General features: G+C 29.9%; 1 protein-coding gene across 2 annotated transcripts in view; it reads right to left on the bottom strand.

The window, feature by feature from the left end:
* The window catches only part of LOC142332224 (transmembrane protein 135-like), a 45,510-nt gene that overhangs the window by 5,706 nt on the left and 16,136 nt on the right, over positions 1–23,668 (bottom strand). For both annotated transcript variants that reach the window (XM_075378526.1, XM_075378519.1), the window contains exons 5-8: positions 23,226–23,316; positions 14,824–14,976; positions 10,122–10,262; positions 1,192–1,355 (exon numbers count right to left, since the gene is read on the bottom strand). In XM_075378526.1, coding sequence (XP_075234641.1) covers positions 1,192–1,355; positions 10,122–10,262; positions 14,824–14,976; positions 23,226–23,316 — 549 coding nt within the window. The remainder of the gene's footprint in view (positions 1–1,191; positions 1,356–10,121; positions 10,263–14,823; positions 14,977–23,225; positions 23,317–23,668) is intronic.

The raw sequence follows: 23,668 nt of genomic DNA, 5'->3' as shown, positions 1-23,668 counted from the left end.
ATTTATTATGGCCAATTATGGAACAATGAGAAGGATTCCAGAGTACACAGTTTTAACTTCATTTTTTATTCCCGGAATCACTTTAATTATGTTTCTAGCAGCTGTTTTTGACCTGAGAGTGTTAGAAATAGCTGACCATTTTTCCCACGCAGATTGTTCTTATTTGGAAATGTTGTATTTGGAAATACTATGTTATGTTTTGAGATAAAAATGAATTATTGGACTGAGTGTCTAGTAGGTAAAGAGATGGAATATCTGAAGAAACGGGTAGAGAATCAGATGCACTTGAAGTACTGGAATATATATCTGGTGAGCCTGAAGGAGAGCAATTGTCAGCTGGTGCGAATGATGAGACATACGACGATTTATGTTGTATAGTAGATTTTTCTTTGCAGGAGGATATGTTCTTATTTACTTTCTTTGTTAATTCATAGGAATTGTCACTAAAAATTGATTCATTGTCAGATATTGTCCAGATAGGATCAGCATCACTGTTGTAAAGTTCATTGAACACTCAGTGATTCTCAATATTATCATCTGTTTCTGATGTTGAATCAAAAGAAGTGTCAAGGAGAAGGACCATTCTCACATTCTTCATAATACAATTCTTGAAGCACATGATTTATATCACTAGTTTCACGACTTTCCAATTTTTATATTTTGTGTAAATAAATTTTTTCTAAATATAAAAAAAAAATCCTAGTACTAAAATTAAAAGACAATAACTTTTCATATAAAAGAAAACCTGCTGGCATGACTTAACAAAAAAGAAGTTCACTAAATCACAAAAAAATTATGAAAATAATAAAATTAAACTGTAAATAAAATACACACAAAACTTCACACTATTCATTAACATTCACCTAACAGACAACGGAAGATTTTATACACTAATTATAAAAATTCGTCTTAGCAAAGATGGCACTAAAATATGTTGGTAACAAAACATACGACACGTATAGTTTACAAGCAACACTGAAGGAATAATGAAAATTATGAATATTGAAGAGTAGGTGAAGAAACCGCCCATACAAAAGTTGCATAACGTGAAATACCGGTTTTTCAAGGTTATACCAGACGAATGCTTATGAATCCAGAGTTAAATAGATCCAGATACGAACAGGGTAGATGTTCGTATCTGGATTATGAATATCATGAACAGGGTTATAAATCCAGGGTTAAATATCTTACCTTCCATTTGTCAGTGAGTTCATGATATTCTTAGTATTGTCTGTCATTATGTGGGCATGCATAATTCGAAAATATATTATGATTCCAGTATTAATAACAAAAAATACTTCCTGCCAAGGGATGTTTGATGAAGAAACTTTCTCCGAGATATTTTCCAAGATGATCTGAAACATTTATAAAAAATAGGATATACACTTTCCTTTCAAAAGTTAAAGAGTCAATTAGATTCCAACTAAAGACTGGAAGAATTTATTGATGCAAGATTTGAAAATGAGTTCTAATTTTTATATTAATTTATACGGGTTTGTTAATACTTACTTTTGTGATTGTCATATAAAAACTGTTAAGATTTGTCAATTACACAATAAACACTAAAAAATATAAAATGAAAAGTAACACAAAAGAGAACTAAAAAATAAACAAAGAGGACATGAGTTACAAGATCCTTGAATTAAAAACAATCAATTTTTTTGAATTCCTGGTAATGGTGAAAACTGCTCTTGTCTTATCATTTTGAAATGAAACTATTAGCTTCAGTTTATCATCTCATCCATTCAAAATTCTGTATTCTGTATGATTCTGTTAATCATAATACATTGATATTAATGAACATTAATTAAAGTAGCACAAATCTCTTAGGTGACAAATTTTCTGTTTACATAAATAGGCTTCTTAATAACTCACAACAGAAATAATATCACACCAAGCACTGACAGGGATACTACTTGATTTATCATCTCAAAATTATTTTTGCAGTTAACCATAAAATGTTGGTATAGTATTGATGACTGTTAATCCAATTCGAGACAGCTTCTTTTACTCATAAAGGTTTGGTTTTTCAAACAACTCATGGTTAACACAATCTTTGACAGGTTACAAAAAAACCTTTGACAGGTTTCAAAAAACAAACTGTAAATTGACTTCTATTGGTTTCCTCACCGATTAATTTCATGACATCCAAAATGCCACCACCAGACTCCGTTATCTCTTAATTGCATTTTATTTACAAAGTATCAAAAATGTATATTTTGTATTAATTTATAATACTTTTAAACTTATTATAAAGTTTACAAATGCCATAAGCAAACAATAATGAAGACTATTTAAAATATTGGTCTCCAATTAGCTGATGAAATGCTAATTTCAATGGCCTTAATTGTGCATGGTAATAGAAGAATGCTCTTATTTTTGGGTAATTATCCATTGATCTGCAATTCTTTTTTTAAAATAAAGGTGGACTGTACCATATGTAAGCAGACTAGGTTATTAGTCTTTGTTTATTTTTTAGTTCTCTATTGTATTACTTTTCATTGTATTTTTTTTAGTGTTTATTGTTATTTTTTAATTGACAAATCTTAACAGTTTTTATGTGATAATCACAAACATCACTTCTTGAAGTAAAAATTTTATGATGTGCTTTAGTCGTTCACTAAATCTTAGTGCTGAAACACTTGCAAATTTTCTGAAATTTCTGATAGATTTCAAAATCTAGTTTCAGTGGTTGGTTTAATGTTGGACAAAGAAAACTTAATATGAAGAAAAATTTGGATAAATGTAAAATAGATTGGACATTCAAATTGTCGCAATATTCAAGAAAAAAAATTATAAATTAGTTGATGCCAAATCAATCATTCTCAATTAATTAACACATCTACAAGAATCTGTTTAATTATTACATAGGTCAACAATGGAAAAGTTGTTTGAAAACCAATAACTGATTCTTATAGATTTTTGTGTGCTGATTTCAGGAAAAATATTAAAAACTTCCATTACATACCATATTTTCAGTAAACCAATTCTTTTAATATTCTCAAAATTGATAATCAAAATGTCTTTGATAACATATTTTATTAATAAAATGTTGAATAAAAAATTAGGTCTGTGTTAATTTTATTGATACTTATTAGTTTGGTTATATGGAATGAATACAAATACTGTTCGTGATTTTGATTTGATAGAGTAAGAAGAGCAATTAATAAGATGATGTAATGTAATTAATTAGAGTGACTTCATGAGTCATATTTGTCAATCTAATAGCTTTTTCTTTCTTTTCCTGTTTAGCCTCCGGTAACTACCGTTTAGATAATTTTTTCAGAGGATGAATGAGGATGATATGTATGAGTGTAAATGAAGTGTAGTCTTGTACATTCTCAGTTCGACCATTCCTGAGATGTGTGGTTAATTGAAACCGAACCACCAAAGAAAACCGGTATCCACGATCTAGTATTCTAATCCGTGTAAAAATAACTGGCTTTACTAGGACTTGAACGCTGTAACTCTCGACTTCCAAATCAGCTGATTTGGGAAGACGCGTTAACCACTAGACCAACCCGGTGGGTTTAAGCTATTAGCTAAGGTGATGATGACTCACTTATTGCTACTCCACTTCACTCTGCTGAAATAAAAATAAATCAGTTACAATTAGATCATTGTGTTGAAAGGTTTTGCTTGTGTTAAATAATTTTCCAAACCGTCTATAGTGTTTTAGTTTCCTTTCATTTTTTAAGTTAATTTATTGTGCTGTCCTTGTGTTTTTATATTTCAAAATGGCTTCAAGGGGTTGTGTTAATTCACATAATAACTTCTGTTACATTTGCAGGGAATTTATAGTGAAGAAGCAGGAAAGAAATATTACAGACATCGCTATAAAAGTGTACTACACCTATTTTGGATAAACTTTGGTAACCCAGATAAAACATGGGCCCCTCATACAGTTTGTTCTACTGTGTGGAAGAGCTACGCAAATGGATAAAAGGTAAGAAAAAGTTTTTTCAGTATGGAGTATCAATGACCTGGAGATAACCACAAAATCACAGAAATGATTCTTTGTATTTGTAATGTATAAGGGTTCAATTTAAAAAATAAGAAAGAAATTGTGTATAAAAATTGTTATTCGGCAATACACTCTGTACTTCACTGTCCTGGTGTACCTGTACCTTCAGTCCCAGAAAAACTGAAAGATATACTGAGAAACTCTGAAAGACTTACAGTATGATAACAATGATAATAATTATGTTGATGTTATATCTGGTAGTTCTGAACCACAACTTTTTTTACAGCATGAACTGAATGACTTGGTCATTCAGCATGCATGGTCATTTTGGTTCCAAAAAATTCAGCAGAACCTTTAGGATCTAGAATAAAAAGAAAAACCTTACTGGCTACTGCCACTTCTTTCTCATGGTAGAGAAACAGAGAAAAAGTCTTTACTCCATACTTTTCTGAAGATGGAACATTAATTTGTTGCAACAATGTTCCTGGTCTAATGGAGCAGTTGAACATAAAGTATGATGTGAATGAATGGAGGCTGTTAATTGACTCATCCAAAAGAAATCTCAAAGCTGTTATTCTTCATAATGGTAACAAATATGCTTCAGTGCTGGTAGGACACTACATGTATCTGAAAGAATGCTACAAGAATTTAGCAATAGTTCTATCTAAATTGAAATTCTGCAGTCATGAATGGATAATATGTGGTGACCTAAAAGCAATCTGTGCTTCTTGGGCAGTAGGGAGGATATACCAAATATCCCTGCTTCTTGCATGAATGAATGGGCCAGCCGGGACAAGAAAGAACATTGGACCAGAAAAAAATGGTTACGTAAGGTATTATTAGAACCTGGGAACAAAATTGTAATATGAAAACAATTGGTTGATCCATGGAAAGTCCTCCTACCACCACTTCACATCAAACTGGGATTGATGAAACAGACTGAAAAGGCTCTATCAAAAGAAGGAGATTGTTTTAAATACATATGTCATAAGTTTTCACAACTCTCAGAAGCCAAAGTGAAAGAAGGCATTTACAGTGGTGCAGATATTCGTAAACTTTTTAAAGATGAAGTCTTTCAAACAAAAATTGAGGACATTGAAAAAGAAGCATGGAAAGCATTTAATGAAGTCATAAAGAAATTTCTTGGGAATAATAAGGACCCAAATTTTAAGTGTATAGTAGAAATCGTGGTAATGAAATTCCAAGACTTGGCTGAAGCTTGAAGGTATGTTTTCTGCATTCTCATATTGATTGCTTCTCCAAAAATCTTGGTGCTGTAAGTGAAGATGAAGGTGAAAGATTTCACCAAGATATAAAGGAAATGGAACGCAGATATCAGGGAAGCTAGAATGTGAACATGATTGTTGTTGTTGCTGGTTCATCCATAGAGTTAATCTGCAAGCTGACTACAACAAAAAATGTGACCTGAGAAGTGTTGAAAGGAAAAAAGGCAGTACAAGTCTTCGTAGAGGTAAGAAAATGTGCAAAAATATTTTCATTAAGTCCTATTACTACATTATAAATAAAAGTTTTACCAAGGAATACATATACAATATGTCTTTTCTCTATTTTATTTTTTTAGTATTGTGAAAAATTCTGACGTGATATATAAAGACAAAATAACATAAAAATCAGTTATCAGATTACAAACAACTTCTAACTTCCTTAATTTTGTTGACCTGTGTTATCTACTCTTACACGATATGGTATTGTTCAAGAGTGCTTTTTGTGGAACGAGATGTTCATTAGTGATGGTTTAATTTTATTCTGTTAAGACAATACTGCGACATTTTGGAAGAATGTTTTGTGCAAACATGATACCTGTAAATTCTAGTTTAAATTTAGTCATAAATCTGATAAGCGTGCAAGTAATTTTTTTTTTAAAAACAGTAATACATTATTTCAATTATTAATTGAACATTTCTTTTAATTCTTACATTTTATTCAGTATATTTTCCTTTAAAAGGATACAAGTTGGAATGCTTTATGTTTTAAGTTATTTTGAGATTGCCTTGAAAGATGTAGAAAAAAAAGAAAGAAAGATTAATTTATCTTTAAAAGAATAGATTAAATTTATTTTTTGAAAGAAAGATTATTTAAGATTTATTTTTTTGAAAGATTATATTTATTTTCTGTGAAAGAACTTTTCAAATTTTGTGATCCCTTCTTAGACAGAAAATTATAAATCTCAGTGTTAAAATAATCCTACCATTTGAGAGAGCTAACACAGCAAATTCCACAAGTAGTGCCTCTTTTCTGTCAGAGTTTGGTTCAGTTTTACTTATATAGAAATCTTTTTAAAGTGTTTCCTTGATTGGGCCTTTTGTTTCACCAAATTCAACCTACTGATCCAACACGAATATTTCCATTTAAAATATATCATCTGTTGGAAATCCGTTGAAAAATAAGAACGGATTATAAAGATACAAAAATGGGTTGTAGGATCATTATTTGAAGACCACTAGTATTAATAGTGTTGACCTATATTTAGAAAATCAAACATGGTAACTTATCTTTGTGTTTATATTTATGAGTGTGCAAGATTTTCTGAACAGAATCGTCACTTATTCTTAAAAGAATAACAACGTCCGCTTTTACCACCCAAGACAACCTAATGTTTTCATATAACTCAGCACAATACTTCAGCTTACGAGAAAGGGCATTATTATTCTTTCGTTTCAATTTTTAATAAATTACAGAAAAATTTAAAAGGTATTCCCACTAATTTATTTAAAATAAAATTAAAAAAATTTCTCTTGCGAATACAATTAATGTTACTTATTGATGAATTCTTAAATACGAGTAATACTAATTGAAAAAAGTTAAAAAAAAACACACGATTTATCTGCATCCCGTTCAACATGTACGTAAATATCTGCTGAAAATTGTTTTCAATAGCGATTTTTGAATTGCAGATTTTTTTTTTACCTTAAACATTACTTCATTTGCTAGTATTTAAATAATTAATGTAGACTTATATCACATCTGTTTTTTATCATATAATTTGATTTTATGTAAATAATTTATCATTTAAAGACGTGATCTATATAATGTAATAATACGTTCCGATCAGAATAAATATTTATTTCGAGACTAATACACTCATCACAATGTCAGTAATATTTTTCTTATATCCCACGTACAAATGGTTTAATACTCCGTAAGTACTGTTCTAGATCGTTCAGCCGTCAGTGGGCATTTCAATCATCTTCAATTGGTAGCGTATTAATAGTCTCCAGGCCCGACAACTTCAGCCGCTCCATAACAAATTTATTGTTGAATCCATTTTCTCATGACAATGATTTATGGACTTGTTTGAGTCAGATTCCTACTACTTACGTATTATAAAACTGTTCTAGATTTTCAATTCTTCATTTTCTCACCTAAGATTCTTTGTCAGACTGACACATTTAGAATGAAAACCAACAGAACAAGAGATTTTGGTTTTACCACTTCTTTAATTTTTTTTTTAATACTCTTTCCTTACCGTAGTTCATCGTTAAGAGATTTAAAGATACTGTACAAGATTCAATCAAAATGATAAAACAATAAAAACAGGGAAATAATCGGAAAATTTGTAAACAAAATGCAACACAATAAAATATGGTGCCTAACTAGATAAATAAAGTTACACTGTGATAGTAGAACGAAATTCAACTATCCACTATAACTTTACACTCAAGAAAAATCATTCTATTCAAATTCAAGTAGACTGAAATATAACTGCAGTAAGAAAATTTTTTAAATGAAATATTTTCTCACAATAAAATGTTTATTATTTTTTTTTTAAATAAATAAACACATTCTTTAATAAAGTATAGTTAAAAAATAATAATTATGACTCCACTGTCTTTTTATAAACTACAAATAATAATTTTTTATTTATTTTCAATTTTAGAAGCTGGCACTAGATTAAAAATAACTCATTTAACTTGCTGACACTTAATTTGGCGTCAATCTCAAACTGAAATTGAAATTTAATGAAGAATTATTTTATTGAAAATGAAAATTTATTTTACTTTTTAGGAGGAGGTTATTTTTAGGTTTTTATTATTTTTAACTATCTTGATTATTTTAGATTTTTTGGTTTATTTTTGTTTTAAATCTGAATAAGTCATCAAACAACGTTTCACGTATGTTTATTAGTCATTTGCAAGAAATACAAACGCAAGAAAGTTGTGTTAAAGTAATAAGCAAAAGAATGGATAAAACCGCACAATGAAATACTATGAAGCATTAGCTAACACTTTTTAAAATATTTTAATATTTTGTCACTTGTTATCGGTTCGCCAAAGGAAATTGCTCATGTTAAGAAGTCTTACAAATGCGATTTATTTGTTCTTAATAAACTTGCTATCTTTAAGATAAGTATATTATACATCGCAAGAAATAATTCTGATTCTACTTTAAATCAGATTCTGATTTTATTTTAATTCTAAATTTCTTAATTTACAATAACCATTACGAATTTATACAGAAGTAAGAAGTGAGTATTACAGTGAGATTGCTATTAAAATATGGATAATAAACTTTTTATAAAGATTATTTACTTCAATTTACAAAGAAAACTAGCTTATACTTTTCTGAAATAACACCTTGTCCCCTGTTCACAATGAACTCCCCGAACAGCTTCTCGTATTTAACCGCAGAATGGAACACCGTAACATTTTCATTGCATATTAGAATATACTCGTGGATCACTTTTCGCGCGTACACTACTGTTATCGCATATTCGCTTCAAATATTATCGCACACTGTTTCCCTCATGTCTCTAGCCGGTATTTAAACTCAAGGCCTTAGAGCTTGCCCTGAAATAACACCAGCCAATCCATCGTTCAACCGTGACGATTTCAAAACATTCATTTTCCGAATCTTTCATGCTATTCTAGAAATTGTTTTTATTGTTCCTCTTTATTTTTTTCTGGATTTTTCTCTTTTTAAGCTTATTTTCGATTATAAATTCTTAATTTTTGTCTTTCTTATTCTTGAATTTTCCATTACTATAAAATTTTATACTCATTCCAATAATATATTTTATTTACCGACTAAATTTTTGGAATTTTTAGTAAAATACTAAATACCTGAAGGCCATTCATTCAAAAAAATTGATTACCAAACAGGAAAAAATTTTTTTTTATTTTATTACACAAAAAATGAACGTTATAGATCTACTGCATGAGAAAAAATAAATATCAATGCCAAAATTTTTTCGTACTGAAATTTGTCCTAATCTATAATAAGCGTTGTATGCCTTACTTGTACTGTTTTTTTCTAATTTATTGATTTTTATGTGTTATTAATTAATTTTAATGTTTGTAAATACCAGTATAGTATACAAAATATGCTTGTGTTTGGAACTCATTAGCCGATCACTTAACGGCTATTTCTATTTTCATTATAACATTTCACATCTGAAACCTCTTAACACACTCTCTTTCATTTAGTGCAACATCGTCGATATAATAGCGACAGTCAATTGTAGTGTATTTTTGTTGTTGTGCAATAGTTAGTTTTCTAGTATATACGTAGTTTAATGCTACTCTGTATCGAGTGATATAATTAAAGCAAGATGGAAATGTTTAGTTCTTTCTACTGAGTTAAAATAGATATTTAAATTCACCGAGCTCATTAATTTCATCGCTTGATGGTTATCGCCAAGCAATGAAATTAGCTAAAGATAAAATGTTGATTCGACGATTTACAACTGGTTTTAGCAACATCTATTGGATGAGGAACCCATCTCAGAAACCGATAGATAGTGTATAAAAACACTTAAATTAAATGAAAAGTTACCTGAGTATACTGATTTTAAAGCTTAAACAATTAAAATATTCCACGTCATAAGGCAACTGTAAAAGAAAAACATCTTTCGGCCGACACAAATGCGGCTGTGAAGTTAAAGAAAATTTGGAATCATTAGAGAAATTTCTTCAATAAAATTGAGCAAGTCATTAAAATCATTAAAAATGTCTTTTAAACTTCCTTATAAAAAGGGCATAAAGTTGAATTGAGAATCTCCACATTTTTTCAAGTCGGTTAAATAAAAAGGCAAGAATAATAAATGTACGTAATTTAAATTAATATAACATAATATTAAATTTCTGTATCAGTAATTATATATTATTTAATTACAACACTTTTTTTTTTATTAGCTTACCTTGATAATATTTGTAAATGCGATGACAGATATGGTTAAGTTTGGTTGGATAGCGTAAGCAACTCCAGCAATAAATCCTGCTGGTATGGAATAAACAGCTGAATCATATTTAAACCACTGACACAGAATGCACACAATTGACTAAAACAAATAACTATTCTCAATAAATATGTATAAATTAAAATACTTTATTATATTAATTATTAAACAGATTTGTAAAAAATAAATTTTGTGAAACATTAATAAGAAGAAAAGATAAATAAGTTTATTTAGGGACAGGATGTAACATTATTATAAACTTTGTAAAAAAAGATTTCTTTTCATTTTAAATAAACAATCCTTCTTGCACATAAAATGTAAAAATTGAACAAAATTGTATTTTGTATCTCGTACAAGAATAGTATAATAATAATAAAACCCCCCTCTCTGATGTCAATCCATCTCCATGTGCACGGAGACAAATGTGGAGACAGATTGAGACAGACCTTCTAAAAAATTCCAAAAAAGCTGACATTCCAAAATATTGAGAGCATTATTTATTTCAGGCTAAAATGTTGTTAGATCACAATAAATCTTTTCATATGCGCAAAATTGTGTTTACAAGTGTAATCTTCCGAACAGTTGATTTTCTTTCTGATTTCATGAAGTAAACTGAACTTTACAAAATAATTTTTCTGTTCTTATGATTTATTTTGTTTCAATTTGGGGTACTAATAAATTAAATTTTCACTTTTGAAAGTACTTTGAATACCTCAGTATTTCAGTTTGTATGGGAGTAAAAAAGAGGGTCCTAGTGCATTTATGAAAGTTTAAAATCTTTTTCAATTCTAGTCTTCGAATGTATATTTTATCTTCTGGTCCAGTAGAATGAAATTCCAATTTTTGGAATTTCATAATAAACGGTTTATGAATAATAATAAACCATAATGCATTAGCAATGGTGAGGAAACCATTTATGCATAATAAATAGTTTCCTAACAATCACAATTCTCAGCACCAATAGGCCTCTACCATCCAAACTACTAAATTGAAAAAAAAAATTGAGTTATGCGATATTCAAATTCTTCTTTTCAAAATATAACACATGTACAAAAAGCTTGAGAAGTTAAAAGAAATGTGCTTTTTGAACCGACTGAAGTTTATAATTTTTTTTAGTCTTTTTGCACTGATTTATCAGGAATAAAATCAATAGCAACAGATGTCCCGTTAATTATTGAATCTAGTACATTTTCATACTTCTGGTAAATTCTTTAAATTTATTTTTAATTAATACCAAACAGATGTAAGTTTGATAGATATTTGAATTTTAAAAACAACTGAAAGCATAATATCATTTTGTAAGTCATAAGAGATTTTAGACAAAATGTGATGGAGTAGATAATACATCAACACTGGTTATTAGGTGTTTTAGAGGATTGATAAGGGTTATTGACCTTTATTTTTGTAAAGGAACCTTATTTTTGTGATGGAGAAGATAATATATCACCAATGGTAATTAAGGGTTTTAGGAGGTTTGTAGATATCAGCTGGTTGTACACCTTTATCTAATACATTCCTAAGTGTACAGAAGACTAAAATTTCTGCTTCCATTTCCCAAGAAGGTGATCTTCAGACTTTGTTTATTATTATCTACCAAATTCAATCATTGTAATGGTTCCAAGAATAATAAAAAAAACAATTCAGAAGTGTTTTTATGCCTCTTTGTGTCATCTTAACAGCTCTGGTCTCAAGATATTTTTTCTGGACAGTAACTCCCAAATGTAATATTTTTATGTCAGATGGACATGCTTAATTTTGACTTTGAAAATTGCACTAATAAAAATTGTAATTAAAAATTTTTTAAGTGTTTGGAATTGTCAAAACAATATTCAGTAGGATTGAATCCTACTTCAATAGCAAAATATTTAAAATGGGTGGTGCATTCACTTCCTTATTATAATGCCATATCTGGTACACTAAACTGATTATATGTTGAATTGAAGTCAAATACATATTTGTTTGCTAAACAAATATTATCAGATATTTTAATGCTAAAATATGTGAAAAAAATATCATTAAAAATATCTGGTGTTATGTTATGACTGTGACTGCAGTCACATTAAAGATGATCATATATAGTTGTCATAAGATATGTTAAGAAAATAGTTTAATCAATAAAGAAAAATCTAAATTCAAAGAATTTATTCATGATTACAACTGCAGGCTAACTTATGTACAGATGCCTTGGTTTTTTTTTGATGTGAGATGAATTTCATGGTGTATAAAAAATGCTAAGCCTGATAAGATTTCAACCAAGGTCTTTGTGAATCAAAGACAAAGCCACTCCACTATAAAGATTGGAGTAAATGATCCCATATTCCAGAAAAGCAATGGTAAGAAGTATGAGTATCATATCAACACTATGGAAATTAAGGCACATTAATTTTCTAGAAGATCTGAGCGTGAAACATGATGCTAAATTATTTCTTGATGATTAACACTGCCAAACAAAAAACATTTTTTTGAATGTTTCCTTCACTTCATGAGACAAATCTTACTAATTTTGGGTTGAGAAAAATGAATAAGACAAAGAAAAATTTTTATTAGTTCTAGTTTCTGTGACATACAATAGGTGGAAGTATTTTATTTTAACGGATTAAGAGAAAACAATACAATTTAATTACATATACCAACAACATAGAAAGTCCATTTGCTATTTTTTAATGACAGTTACATTTTAAGAGTTCTTAACTGATGGAAGAATACCTGGCAGTTGGTAGGGTCTGAAGAGAATCATGTGGTAGCTTATGAAATCATTGTCTGTTGGCTTTCTTCTTGCAAGAGAGTTCTGGAGCATGCCTACACACAGACCGCAGTAATCAACAAGCATTGCTTTATTCCAATGGCCCTGATATCTTTCTTCTGTTACAGAAATATCCTGTTGGAATCTTTTTCCGTGTTCATCACTGACAACTTCACAACTGGAAGGGTAAAAGTCCAGGTGTGAGTGGAGAAAATGGATTTTAAGGGCCATGTTGCAACACGTTGAGTTGATGGTATTTTTGCAGAAGTACTGTCACCAACTGACTGTAATTTTCATCTCTTTTGTTGCCTAAAAATCCATGAATGACTCCCTTTAAGGCTTCCCAAGCTTCCTTTTCTTTCCCATCCAAAATTTGATCAAACACAGGATCCTTTACAAGTTGTCAAATTTGTGGCCCAACAAAACACCTTCCTTAACTTTTGCCTCACCTAATGTAGGAAATTTGTCTCTTAAGTACTTAAAGAACCCACCGGGTTGGTCTAGTGGTGAACGCGTCTTCCCAAATCAGCTGATTTGGAAGTCGAGAGTTCCAGCGTTCAAGTCCTAGTAAAGCCAGTTATTTTTACATGGATTTGAATACTAAATCGTGGATACCGGTGTTCTTTGGTGGTTGGGTTTCAATTAACCACACATCTCAGGAATGGTCGAACTGAGAATGTACAAGACTACACTTCATTTACACTCATACATATCATCCTCATTCATCCTCTGAAGAATTATCTAAACGGTAGTTACGGGAGGCTAAACAAGAAAAGAAAGAAAGAAAAGAAAGAAAGTACTTAAAGGCCTGTCCTTCTTGGTTCATATGTTTGACAAAATTTTTCATCAAACCCAGCTTTATATGAAGGGATGGAAGAACATCTTTTGGGTACACAAGAGGCTCGGCAACAGCATTTTTCTGGCTAGAGTCATGATTTCTTGCAGACCAGTCTGCTTGAATATAATGCGATTTCCTATCTCTACTGTCCCACATACATAAAAATCAGCAGTATTTAGTGTACTCCAGTTGCATTACTAAGAGTACACCAATGACTTTTAGATCGCCACAGATTTTCCACTTGTGTTCAGCGTATTTGATTGAGTCTAGGAGGATTGCTGTGTTTGCATAAGTCTCCTTCATATGTACTTCTAGTCGCCACACCCCCCCCCCAAATTCCTAGCCCTGATGGACCTTCATGTGAACTGCATGACCAACAGGCATAGAAGGAAGACTGTTGCTGATGGGAATTAATATAGCTTTCAAACAAAGATGACAGAAAGCAAGTGCTCTTTGATTGCCAAATCTGTCCAAAAACATGCTGGAAGAGTAAAGAGAAGGTAATTAGTAAAAACTAATTATGTATTTGTTTCTGCATACGTAGAAATTTAAATTAAGCACCATTGGACTACAGTATTTTTAAGCAGACATTTTATTAAGTTATTATCTAATAATACTAAAAAATATTATTAGTATTGAGATTTTATTATTTATTTGGTTAAACCGAATATGGTTTTTAAGCACAATGTGCTTAAAAATCGTGTACCATATTCTTGAATGTAATAAAGTGTATAATTAGATTATTATCCTGCTTTCAGCTATTCTATTTGATTCTTTTATTTTCAGTTATTTTATTTTACAGAAAACTTTAACCATGGCCTTGAAAAGGCCCAGAAAATATTTTCTGGAGCAGCACCTCCACTAATTTTAGGTAGAGAAGCTGCCACTGATATATTCCTTCTTTATTTTTATTAGTTTATTGAATATTAATACAACTTGCAATGAAATAGAAATAATTTTTAACTGTTTTTTAATGAAAGAAATGAGATTATATTTTTTTAAAGATTCAGTTATTTATATTTGTTATTTGTGACCATTTAAAAGTAAACTATTTAAAAATGTTATTTTTCATGTATATTTACCTTGTACAGTAATGAATAACTACCCGCAAACATACCAAATAGGTATGTGTCCAGTGAACATACTGTTTTTAGGAGGTTTATTGTACTATTTCTTTTTACAACACTTCTAGCAAACTGCAGTAGAAATCCTAGTATGAAGTATTTAATGCTTCCCTGTTGGACAAAAAATAATAATGCATAAACAAAAATTTTAAATATTGAATATATTTTTGACTATCGCTTTCATTTCACTGTGATGAATGTAGATTCAGATATAGATCTTTTTGATAGTAATTTAATATCACATAATGCAATTTCAGTAATACCTTTACAAAGTTGCCTTTGAGAAAAATAAAAAATTGTGAAAGTGAAAAAAATTAGAAATCCCAATCACTTCCTTCTAAAAAAAAAATGTTTAATAAAGAATAAAATCTTTCCAATGAATCAGCAAAAATCCTTTTTAGTACTTTTCATATTGTTTACCTTTGTAAAGTAGAAATGAAAAAAATTAAAAATTTTTTTCACAGAATTACTTGTTTGATTGAAGAAAATCTATGTTAGTTTACATTAATAGGAGACAATTCTCTTCCATTTCACTGGGCGCAATTTGATAACAGCGCCTTAAAGATTTTATGATAATACAAAAGTTTAAATTAAACATGTAATATGTAAACTGGAATATAAAATTGGTTATTTCTGGCCTTTATCTGATACTTGAATTCTGTCTTGAAAGAAAACCATGACATGATTGAAAAAATAAAACCCTTTATACAGTACATCGAACTTGTTAGTTAAATAATGTTTATCTTGTGTTCTGAGGTTAGTATACTGCATAGTTTTTCTGCATTGTTTAGTTACTGTAACATAATTAATCCTCAAATATATTGATGAAATGCTGTAAGGAGCATCCTTAACAAAAGAGGATTCCTTCTATCCATTAAAAAATCACTTTTTTGCACCTTTCTTTAAAATATGATAAAACCTTAAAAATAACAAAATTATTGAAAACATCTCTGGCAATTATAGTTCTTGTATTCATTGCAAACAAGTCTCTTAGTACTGGTGCTGTATTTTAATGTTAGTGTGGATACATATTGGATTTCTTCCAGATCAAGATAGTACACCACCAGTTAACCTGATATTTCTGTGTCTCAAGATTTATCTCAAATTAATGAGACAAAGTAGTATGTGAAATCAATGTAAATTACCATAGCATTTTGATTTAAGAATATAAAGTTATTATGAAAGCTTTAGAATTTTTGTCTACATCAGATTTTGTTCGGAAAAAATACATGTTTAACTCTTCCTAATTGATGCCACAAAATAAAATTTTGGATGTTAGCCATGGGCTAAGCTTCCAGTCAAGATCAGTAGAACTATCACCACGTAAGTTGGCACAAAAAACTGCTAGCATCCAGCAAACATTTGGCACGGTACTAGGCCGACTGAAAACATTATCAGTTTAATATAGATGATATTTATAACCAAAAATACGTACGATGCTATTTAATTAAAATTAGTTTAATATCCCAATTAATATTGTTTTAAAGTGCTTTGAATAATCATTTTTTATACTCATTTTATTGCTGTAGCTCGCAAATTCCGAAGTCGCTGTCATCGGTAGATTCTAAAGAGCTCGTCTCCGATTCTGCATAAATGTTCATCTTCAATGTATTTTTTTTTCAACATTGATAACATGCTCGCAGATACTTGTTCACTCAGCTTCAGACACTTTATGAAATTCCTCTTCAGTTAACTTAAGAACGTCCGACATGTTAAAAGTTACATTTCTTTTAGTTACTTGCCCTTTCACTTGACTCCAAATCATTTCAATGGAATTTAAGTCAGGGTGATAGGTACCAACCGTAGAACTGTATGACCATAATTTTCGAAAGTGTTGTCTATTAGAAATTTCTTTTGACTTTGTGTAATTTTACAGTGTCATATAATTCAGTCTTCTTCATAGCAGGAGAACTATTAATTCGTTGTTAGGCCAACCATTTTACCATATCGCTTTTTAAAGAGTTGGAATTTGGCTGTTTTTGAAGCAGAACGTTGTGATACGATCCATTTCCTAGTACAATGACCGACCGAGGTTGCAAGTTGGGAATACACTTCTCCCGTAACCATTTCGAGTACTTTTTGGAATCCATCGATTTCCGATAATTTCTTTTCTTATTGGACTCGTGCATAAGTAAATCATTGTTAACGAATCCTTTATTACAGCCTGCATGAACAATTATTAATAGTGAGTCCTTGGATAGTGGAGTTTTTAATCCCTCATGAAGGTTTGTTGCGTCTATCCACGATTTTGGCGTCGCATGACTACTGTGAATGTAGGTTTCATCTGTGTTTGCAATTGGTCTTCCTTCTTCGCGAAACGAGGAAATTTTTCGTAGAAATTTCATTCTTTCTATTTTAATGCCACACCGTTCTATCAGTATTTTCCGGTTGTCTTCTTTTTCCATCTAAATCCCATTTTATGTAATATTCTCCTTAAAGATCTTTCACTCCCTTTGAAATTAATTTCACTTTCTTGGGATTTTTCCAAAATTCTCTTCACAGTAGGAACGCATTTTTTGGTTACATAAAATTTCTTTATTAAACGCCTGAAAGTATCCATGTCAAACGAATCTAAATTGCATGACAGTATTGGGGTGATTTACACGTTTTCTCGGCAAAACGAACACGGATGGCTTCTTAGTTTCATTTGATTATCCTTCTGCTATAATTCTTTGGACCGTTCGTGTTGATGGCTTTGTCACTTGAACAACCGTATTCATCACTTCAGTTTTCCTCACTATTCCATTTACGACGTTGTTTTGTAAAAAGAAGTTGTAAATATTGAATACAATTTCCCTCACCACACTAAGAACTACTGTACCTTTTTCTCCTAATTTAGGCATTTTAAAAGTTAATAACTTTATTGAAATATTAAAAATTTACATGGCTGAATTTATGACAAAGACTTAAATGAAAAACAATACATCAAATAGTAAAAATTTATCACTAACAGCTATTCATTTCATTAACCCTAGAACACTCGTCTACCTAAAACACTTCCCCCCCCCACCACGTCACGCTTTTCCCAACTACCCGTCTAAGGTTCCTCCTCCATTCAGTGCCCCACATAATCTTGCGTAATGAACATCGATCAGTCACGTCTGTCAGCAACAGATAAGATTTTGTAAAAGTAAGTACGCTTTTTTTTTAAGTATAATTTTTTTAAGTAATGCCTATAGATTTTGTACGTAAATTTTACATATAATGAACAATGTCAGTTAAACTTTCTACGCATAATGAGTAATAATGTATGTAAAGTAGGCTTTAATTGTATTTGTAATGAATAATGCTTTGGATACATGTTTCTATTTATATATTAAAATGCAATATGTAGTGTTTTTTTTCCGGGAATTATGTTGCGACTTGTGGAAACTGTGGAAGAAATCCACCACAATTTGTTTGAAGAAGGTGAATCTGGAAGCGAGTTTGAAGACTGCTGTGAAGTAGATTCAGATGACACCGATGCAGATCCAGACTTTAATCCTGAGGAATCTCTGGAGGATGAACTTTCACTCCAACTAGTCCAGCAATAAATCTTGACGTCTACAAATGTCAGCAGAAAAGGAAAATATCAAACGAAAACGAAGATGAACGTCATCTTGTGTGGGAGATACCTATCCATTTTTAAATTTACAAGAAGAAAGATTTTATGGAAAAGACAGGTATGAATGGGCAAAAAATCCTATTTGTTACGCAACCGGGGACAAAATAAGTAAAAGAACATAGTATATATTCAACCCGGACCATTTGGAAGAGGCACTCAGCTTTTGGAGCCACTGAAAATTGTGTATTTACTTTTCCCTGATGATATCATAAATATAATTGTAACCCACATGACTGAAGAAATTCGCCGGCAAAAACTTAACTAACGTGATCAAGGAAATTCTACATTAAATGAAATTTGCAAAGAAGAATTTTATGTTTTGTTGCTTGGGATTTTAATTTTGGCTGGAGCTCTAAAAATAAATCACTTATCAATAAATATAATATTTGATACCACATTTTGTGTAAACAAATATATTGGAATAATGCCGAATAGGTTTAATTTTATAATTAACAGCTTGAGGTTCGATGATAAGGACACGAGAAATGAAAGGTTGAAAAACACCAAACTTGCTCCTCTTTCAGAAGTGTGGGATTTATTTATTAAAAACTGCCAAACGCATTGCAGACCTAGTTAATATTTGACTATTGATGAGTACTTGCTACGTTTTCGTGGTCGATGTACCTTTGGGATATACATACCATCGAAATCAGAGAAGTACGGAATTAAAATAATGATGTGCGATAATTTGCGAAATACGTCATAAATGCAGTCCTCTATGCTGGCTAAGGCACTATTCCAGCAAATATCCCTGCCGCTGTCTATTTTGTGGAAGAGACAGTGAAATGCGTAAGCGGATCTCACAGAAACATAACCACTGATAGTTGGTTTATGAGTTTGCCACTCGTTAAACATCTTCTAGATGATTACGGACTCACTATGATTGGGACAATAAAATTAAAAAAATAAAAAGGAATTGCCTTCAGAACTTATAGATATAAAATACGAAAACCGAAAAGCAGGGATCCAGATGTTTCTTTTTGATGTCATAACTGCTAATTCTTATAAACCAAAGGGAACAAACTTCTAATATTAGTTTCTTTAATGCGTGAAGATGGCAGCGATTGATAATATTTCGAGAAACCTGAAACAATCAAAACTTATAATCAGACGAATGGGGCCGTCGACATGTTCGACTAAATATGCCACAATACAAACTGTGAACAAAAAACAAAAAGGTGGCCTTTATGTTTTTTTTTTGTAATATGGTCAAAATCGGCATAATTAACGCATATATCATTTATTTGTAAAATTTTGTAAAAAAGAATTCGAATAAATCGAAACCATTGTCCAGACAAATGTTTCTACTAAAACTAGATGAACAGTTAACGACCAATTGGAAACTTAGGAGATTGCAATCACTGACATTAAAACATCAAACCCGAAGAATAATTGAAGAAACTTTAGGTGGTAAAGGACCATCTATTTAAAAGAAAACGACTCTAAAGAAGGGCTAAGAAAATATTGTTATTTGTGCCATTACACAAAAAAAACGAATGACTAAGACCTACTGTGCCATATATATTTTTCACGACATATTCCATATGTCGTGAAAAATAATGTTGTTTGCTCAAAATATTAAAAGAATGTATGTTCCATTAGTAATTGTATTTGTTTTTATTAGTTACTATAACATCTTAAATTATTAATAAGAAGTTTCTAAAATTCTAAATTTATATTGTAGTTCAATTTAAATGTTTTAATTATTAATACATGATGCTTATAATGAAAATCTTTGATTATAATTAAGTTTAAAATATACTTTTTTATATTAAGTTATATTTATCATTTTAATCCATCTTCATATTACAGTTAAGAGATTTAAAAAAAAAAAATTATAAAATTTAGGTAGTTTTTATGTATAATGAATAATGAAGGAGTAAAAGATCAGATGAGTGTTTTAGGATTAAGTAAAATATACATTTGCAGTAAATGTTTCTATAATAACCACTTCTAGAACATAATTACAAGCAATGTGTGAAATATGATTCTTCACAGCACAATGATTGGAGTAGATTAAAAATAAGAAAATGAAATTTTTAGAATTGTGTGTTGTGTTTACAACAATTCATAAATAGCACATTAGTCATGTATGATTCTACTATTATTAGTGGCTATACAACAAGAAGTAGGTTTAAATTACATCAATATATAATTTTGAATAAAACTCAATTACATACGCTACAGTAAGTTAATGAAACCGGTTTTTTATATATTACCATACCACAAACACTTATAGAAAATTACAATGTTTTTAGTTTGCTAAAATACATTCCGATTCATGCAGAGTGATAGTACATAGGCTTTCAGTCCCTGCGCCAACATATGTGCTGATACATCTAGTACATTTTGTTCCACCCTTATTGAAAAGACTGTGAAAGATACCTTTACCATTAAATAAATAAATTTTATTGTTAAGAACATGTAAATTTGTGATTGTAATTTGGATATGGTTGTGGCATCCTTGAATGGGCATTCATTTTAAAATGTTAAAAGTCTTTAAAGTGATTATCCTATCATTATTAACTCTAAGTTGAATATTATTCACAAGAAAGATGAGATCATGCCAGGAAATAGCAGAAACTTGTGACCAACTGTAAGAAGCAATCAAGCACATGTCAAGTCAAGGAATGTTTCATAGGATGCTATAAGATAGGTAAAAACAAGATCTAGGATGTGAAAATTGAATAAATTAAGAAATGTCAATGAAGGAGTTAATTTTTGGCATCCAAGATAAGTTTTTAAAGATTAAAATCATGAAAAAAATATGAAATTCTGATACACATTTTGAAACTGAGATAATCAGTTTTCTAGTATACTCAAACAACCGACTCAGGTGGTCCATACTTCATACCAACCGAAAGTAACTTAACTCTAACTTCGAGTAGCATGAAATCGGTGAGTGATATACCGCTGTGGAAGAAATGGATGGTACAAGGAAAGAGAGGCTCATTAAAAAAATGTGGCAACACATTTAGAATCATTTGGAATCACATTTAATCATTTCTGTTATCTTTATATAGAAGAAAACCTGGTACTTCATAGCCAGATGGCAAAAAGGGACTGAGCTAAGATTTAAAGAATACAAATATGAAGAAATTTAGAACACCATGTCTCTAAAATGTTTATCATCAAAGTGGCAAAGCATTGACTGTACATCAATATGACACAATTGAAAAAAAGGTAACCGATTTAATTTTACTCTTACTTAATCTAAGTTCATTATTCTAGAAAAATTTACTCAGTTAATCTTTAAAAAAAATTTCAAAAACAGAATGTAATTCTAGTAAAATTAATTTAAGAGCGTAGTAAGATTTTAAATACTGAAGAGTGAGGCACTTGAAAAAGAGGGGAAATATGTTGTTCTTTTGAGTTACGAGTATGATTTAACCTGTGGAGCAGGGTATGACCAAAAGCTTACAAAATAATAAAAGCTTCCATTAAAAATTTATGTTACAACTGAAATTGAAAACCCAAAATTTGTAGATGCTCTAAAAGAATTTAATGTCAATGATATTACCTACATGCTACGAAAGGTGTTTGAAGAAATTAATTACTTTGTAATATTATTAAGAAATATTTAGCTTACTATTGAAATGTACATGAAAAATTCCAAAAATTAAATTCATACAATAACAAATCAACCCAGTTTAGGGTTTTATGTGCCTGATAATAACAAACAAATATTATATAATAACCTCCAAAAAATGCCAGAATCTGCACCTTTTAGAAAAGGTGCAGAAGAATGACTTATTTGTGATATCAATTTTCAAGATGAAAATTAATCCAAATTAGGGTTTTATGTGCCTGATAATTACAAACAAACATTACATAAAGACCTCCAGAAAATAACCTTATAGAAAAGGTGAATAGGAATGGCTTTTTGTGTAGGAAGCTTTGCAATGAAACATATACATACAAAAAAATTATCTTTGCAGTATATCAAGAAGGCAATGACAAAGAAGATGATTTAAAATAAGGAAAGATTAGAAACATTTTAGATTGAGAAGCATCAGAGGTAGATAAGATATATCTAACAAGAGCAGAAATCATCTGATATTGTATCATGCAAAGATGATATGCCTTTATTTTTAAAATAAAATATGAAAAGCAAAACTAGAAAAAAATATTCATTTTTTCCTTAACATTTAAAGTTTTTAATATTTTTTTCTCCTCTGTTCATTTTAAGGCCTCTTCATACTGAATTTAGTAATACAACTAATTTTTACTGCCTTTTCTTCACAATAATTTCTAAACCCTCAGTTTTCCTTTCTGGTTTTTCTGTTATTCGCGTCTAAGTATCATAAAGTGAAATTTATCCAATTCAAGAGAAAAGCAATTCTTATTTCTGGTGGTAATAATGAAATGTTGGATAATGCTAACAATGATTTATGAACATAAAATATAATTAATTATTTTTATAAAACAAATTCAAAGACCACTTACTTTCTAGATGTTTACTTTTTTAATTAAGTACACTAAAAAAGGAGCTACACATTGGCTCTAAAAAATCCTCTCAAACAAATTTCCATGTGTTTAGAAAGTCGATTGTATTTTTGGGTTGTTTTCAAGCTATAATGCTTAAAATGCAGAAGATAATAGCTATTATATTGATATATAAGTAAATAAATTTTGAAGTTAATAGAAGATTTAGTGTTACAATAAAATTAAATAATATATATACTAGCATATATTCATAGATGCAGAAAGTGATTGTGTTTTGTTCTCAAACTATAAAAAAAATTAGAAAACTTACAAACAATACAAATTTCCAACAAGGATCAGCATGTGAACAAGGGCTAGACTTAAGTTGGTTAGAGTTTTTAACTTCTGATGGTGTGAAGAACCTAAACAATTAAAAAAACATAAATTTATTCAATTATTTTTAAATAACAGTAAACTCATTAATATTCTCCTGGTTTATTAATTTGGTCATTGAAAATATTCAGTACAATAATAAGTGGTAAAAACTTGTGTGTTTTACTGAAAACTCAAAATATATCATTATTTCATCTGCATACATAATTACCATTGAAATCTTAAAATTTTATTACTGCCTTTAGATTTTAGGAAAACAAGCTTAAATTTAATTGTAAAAAGTATGAGTTTGTCTTTTAATTTTATATACTTAGTACACTATTTAAAAAAAAAAAAAATGTGGGAAGATAATGAAAATAACTTCTTTTATTTTTATAAATT

Source organism: Lycorma delicatula, chromosome 1 (genome assembly GCF_047948215.1).
Source record: "Lycorma delicatula isolate Av1 chromosome 1, ASM4794821v1, whole genome shotgun sequence".
Lineage (NCBI taxonomy): Eukaryota > Metazoa > Arthropoda > Insecta > Hemiptera > Fulgoridae > Lycorma > Lycorma delicatula.
Note: the sequence above shows the minus strand (reverse complement) of the source record. Positions and strands in the feature narration are given on the sequence as shown.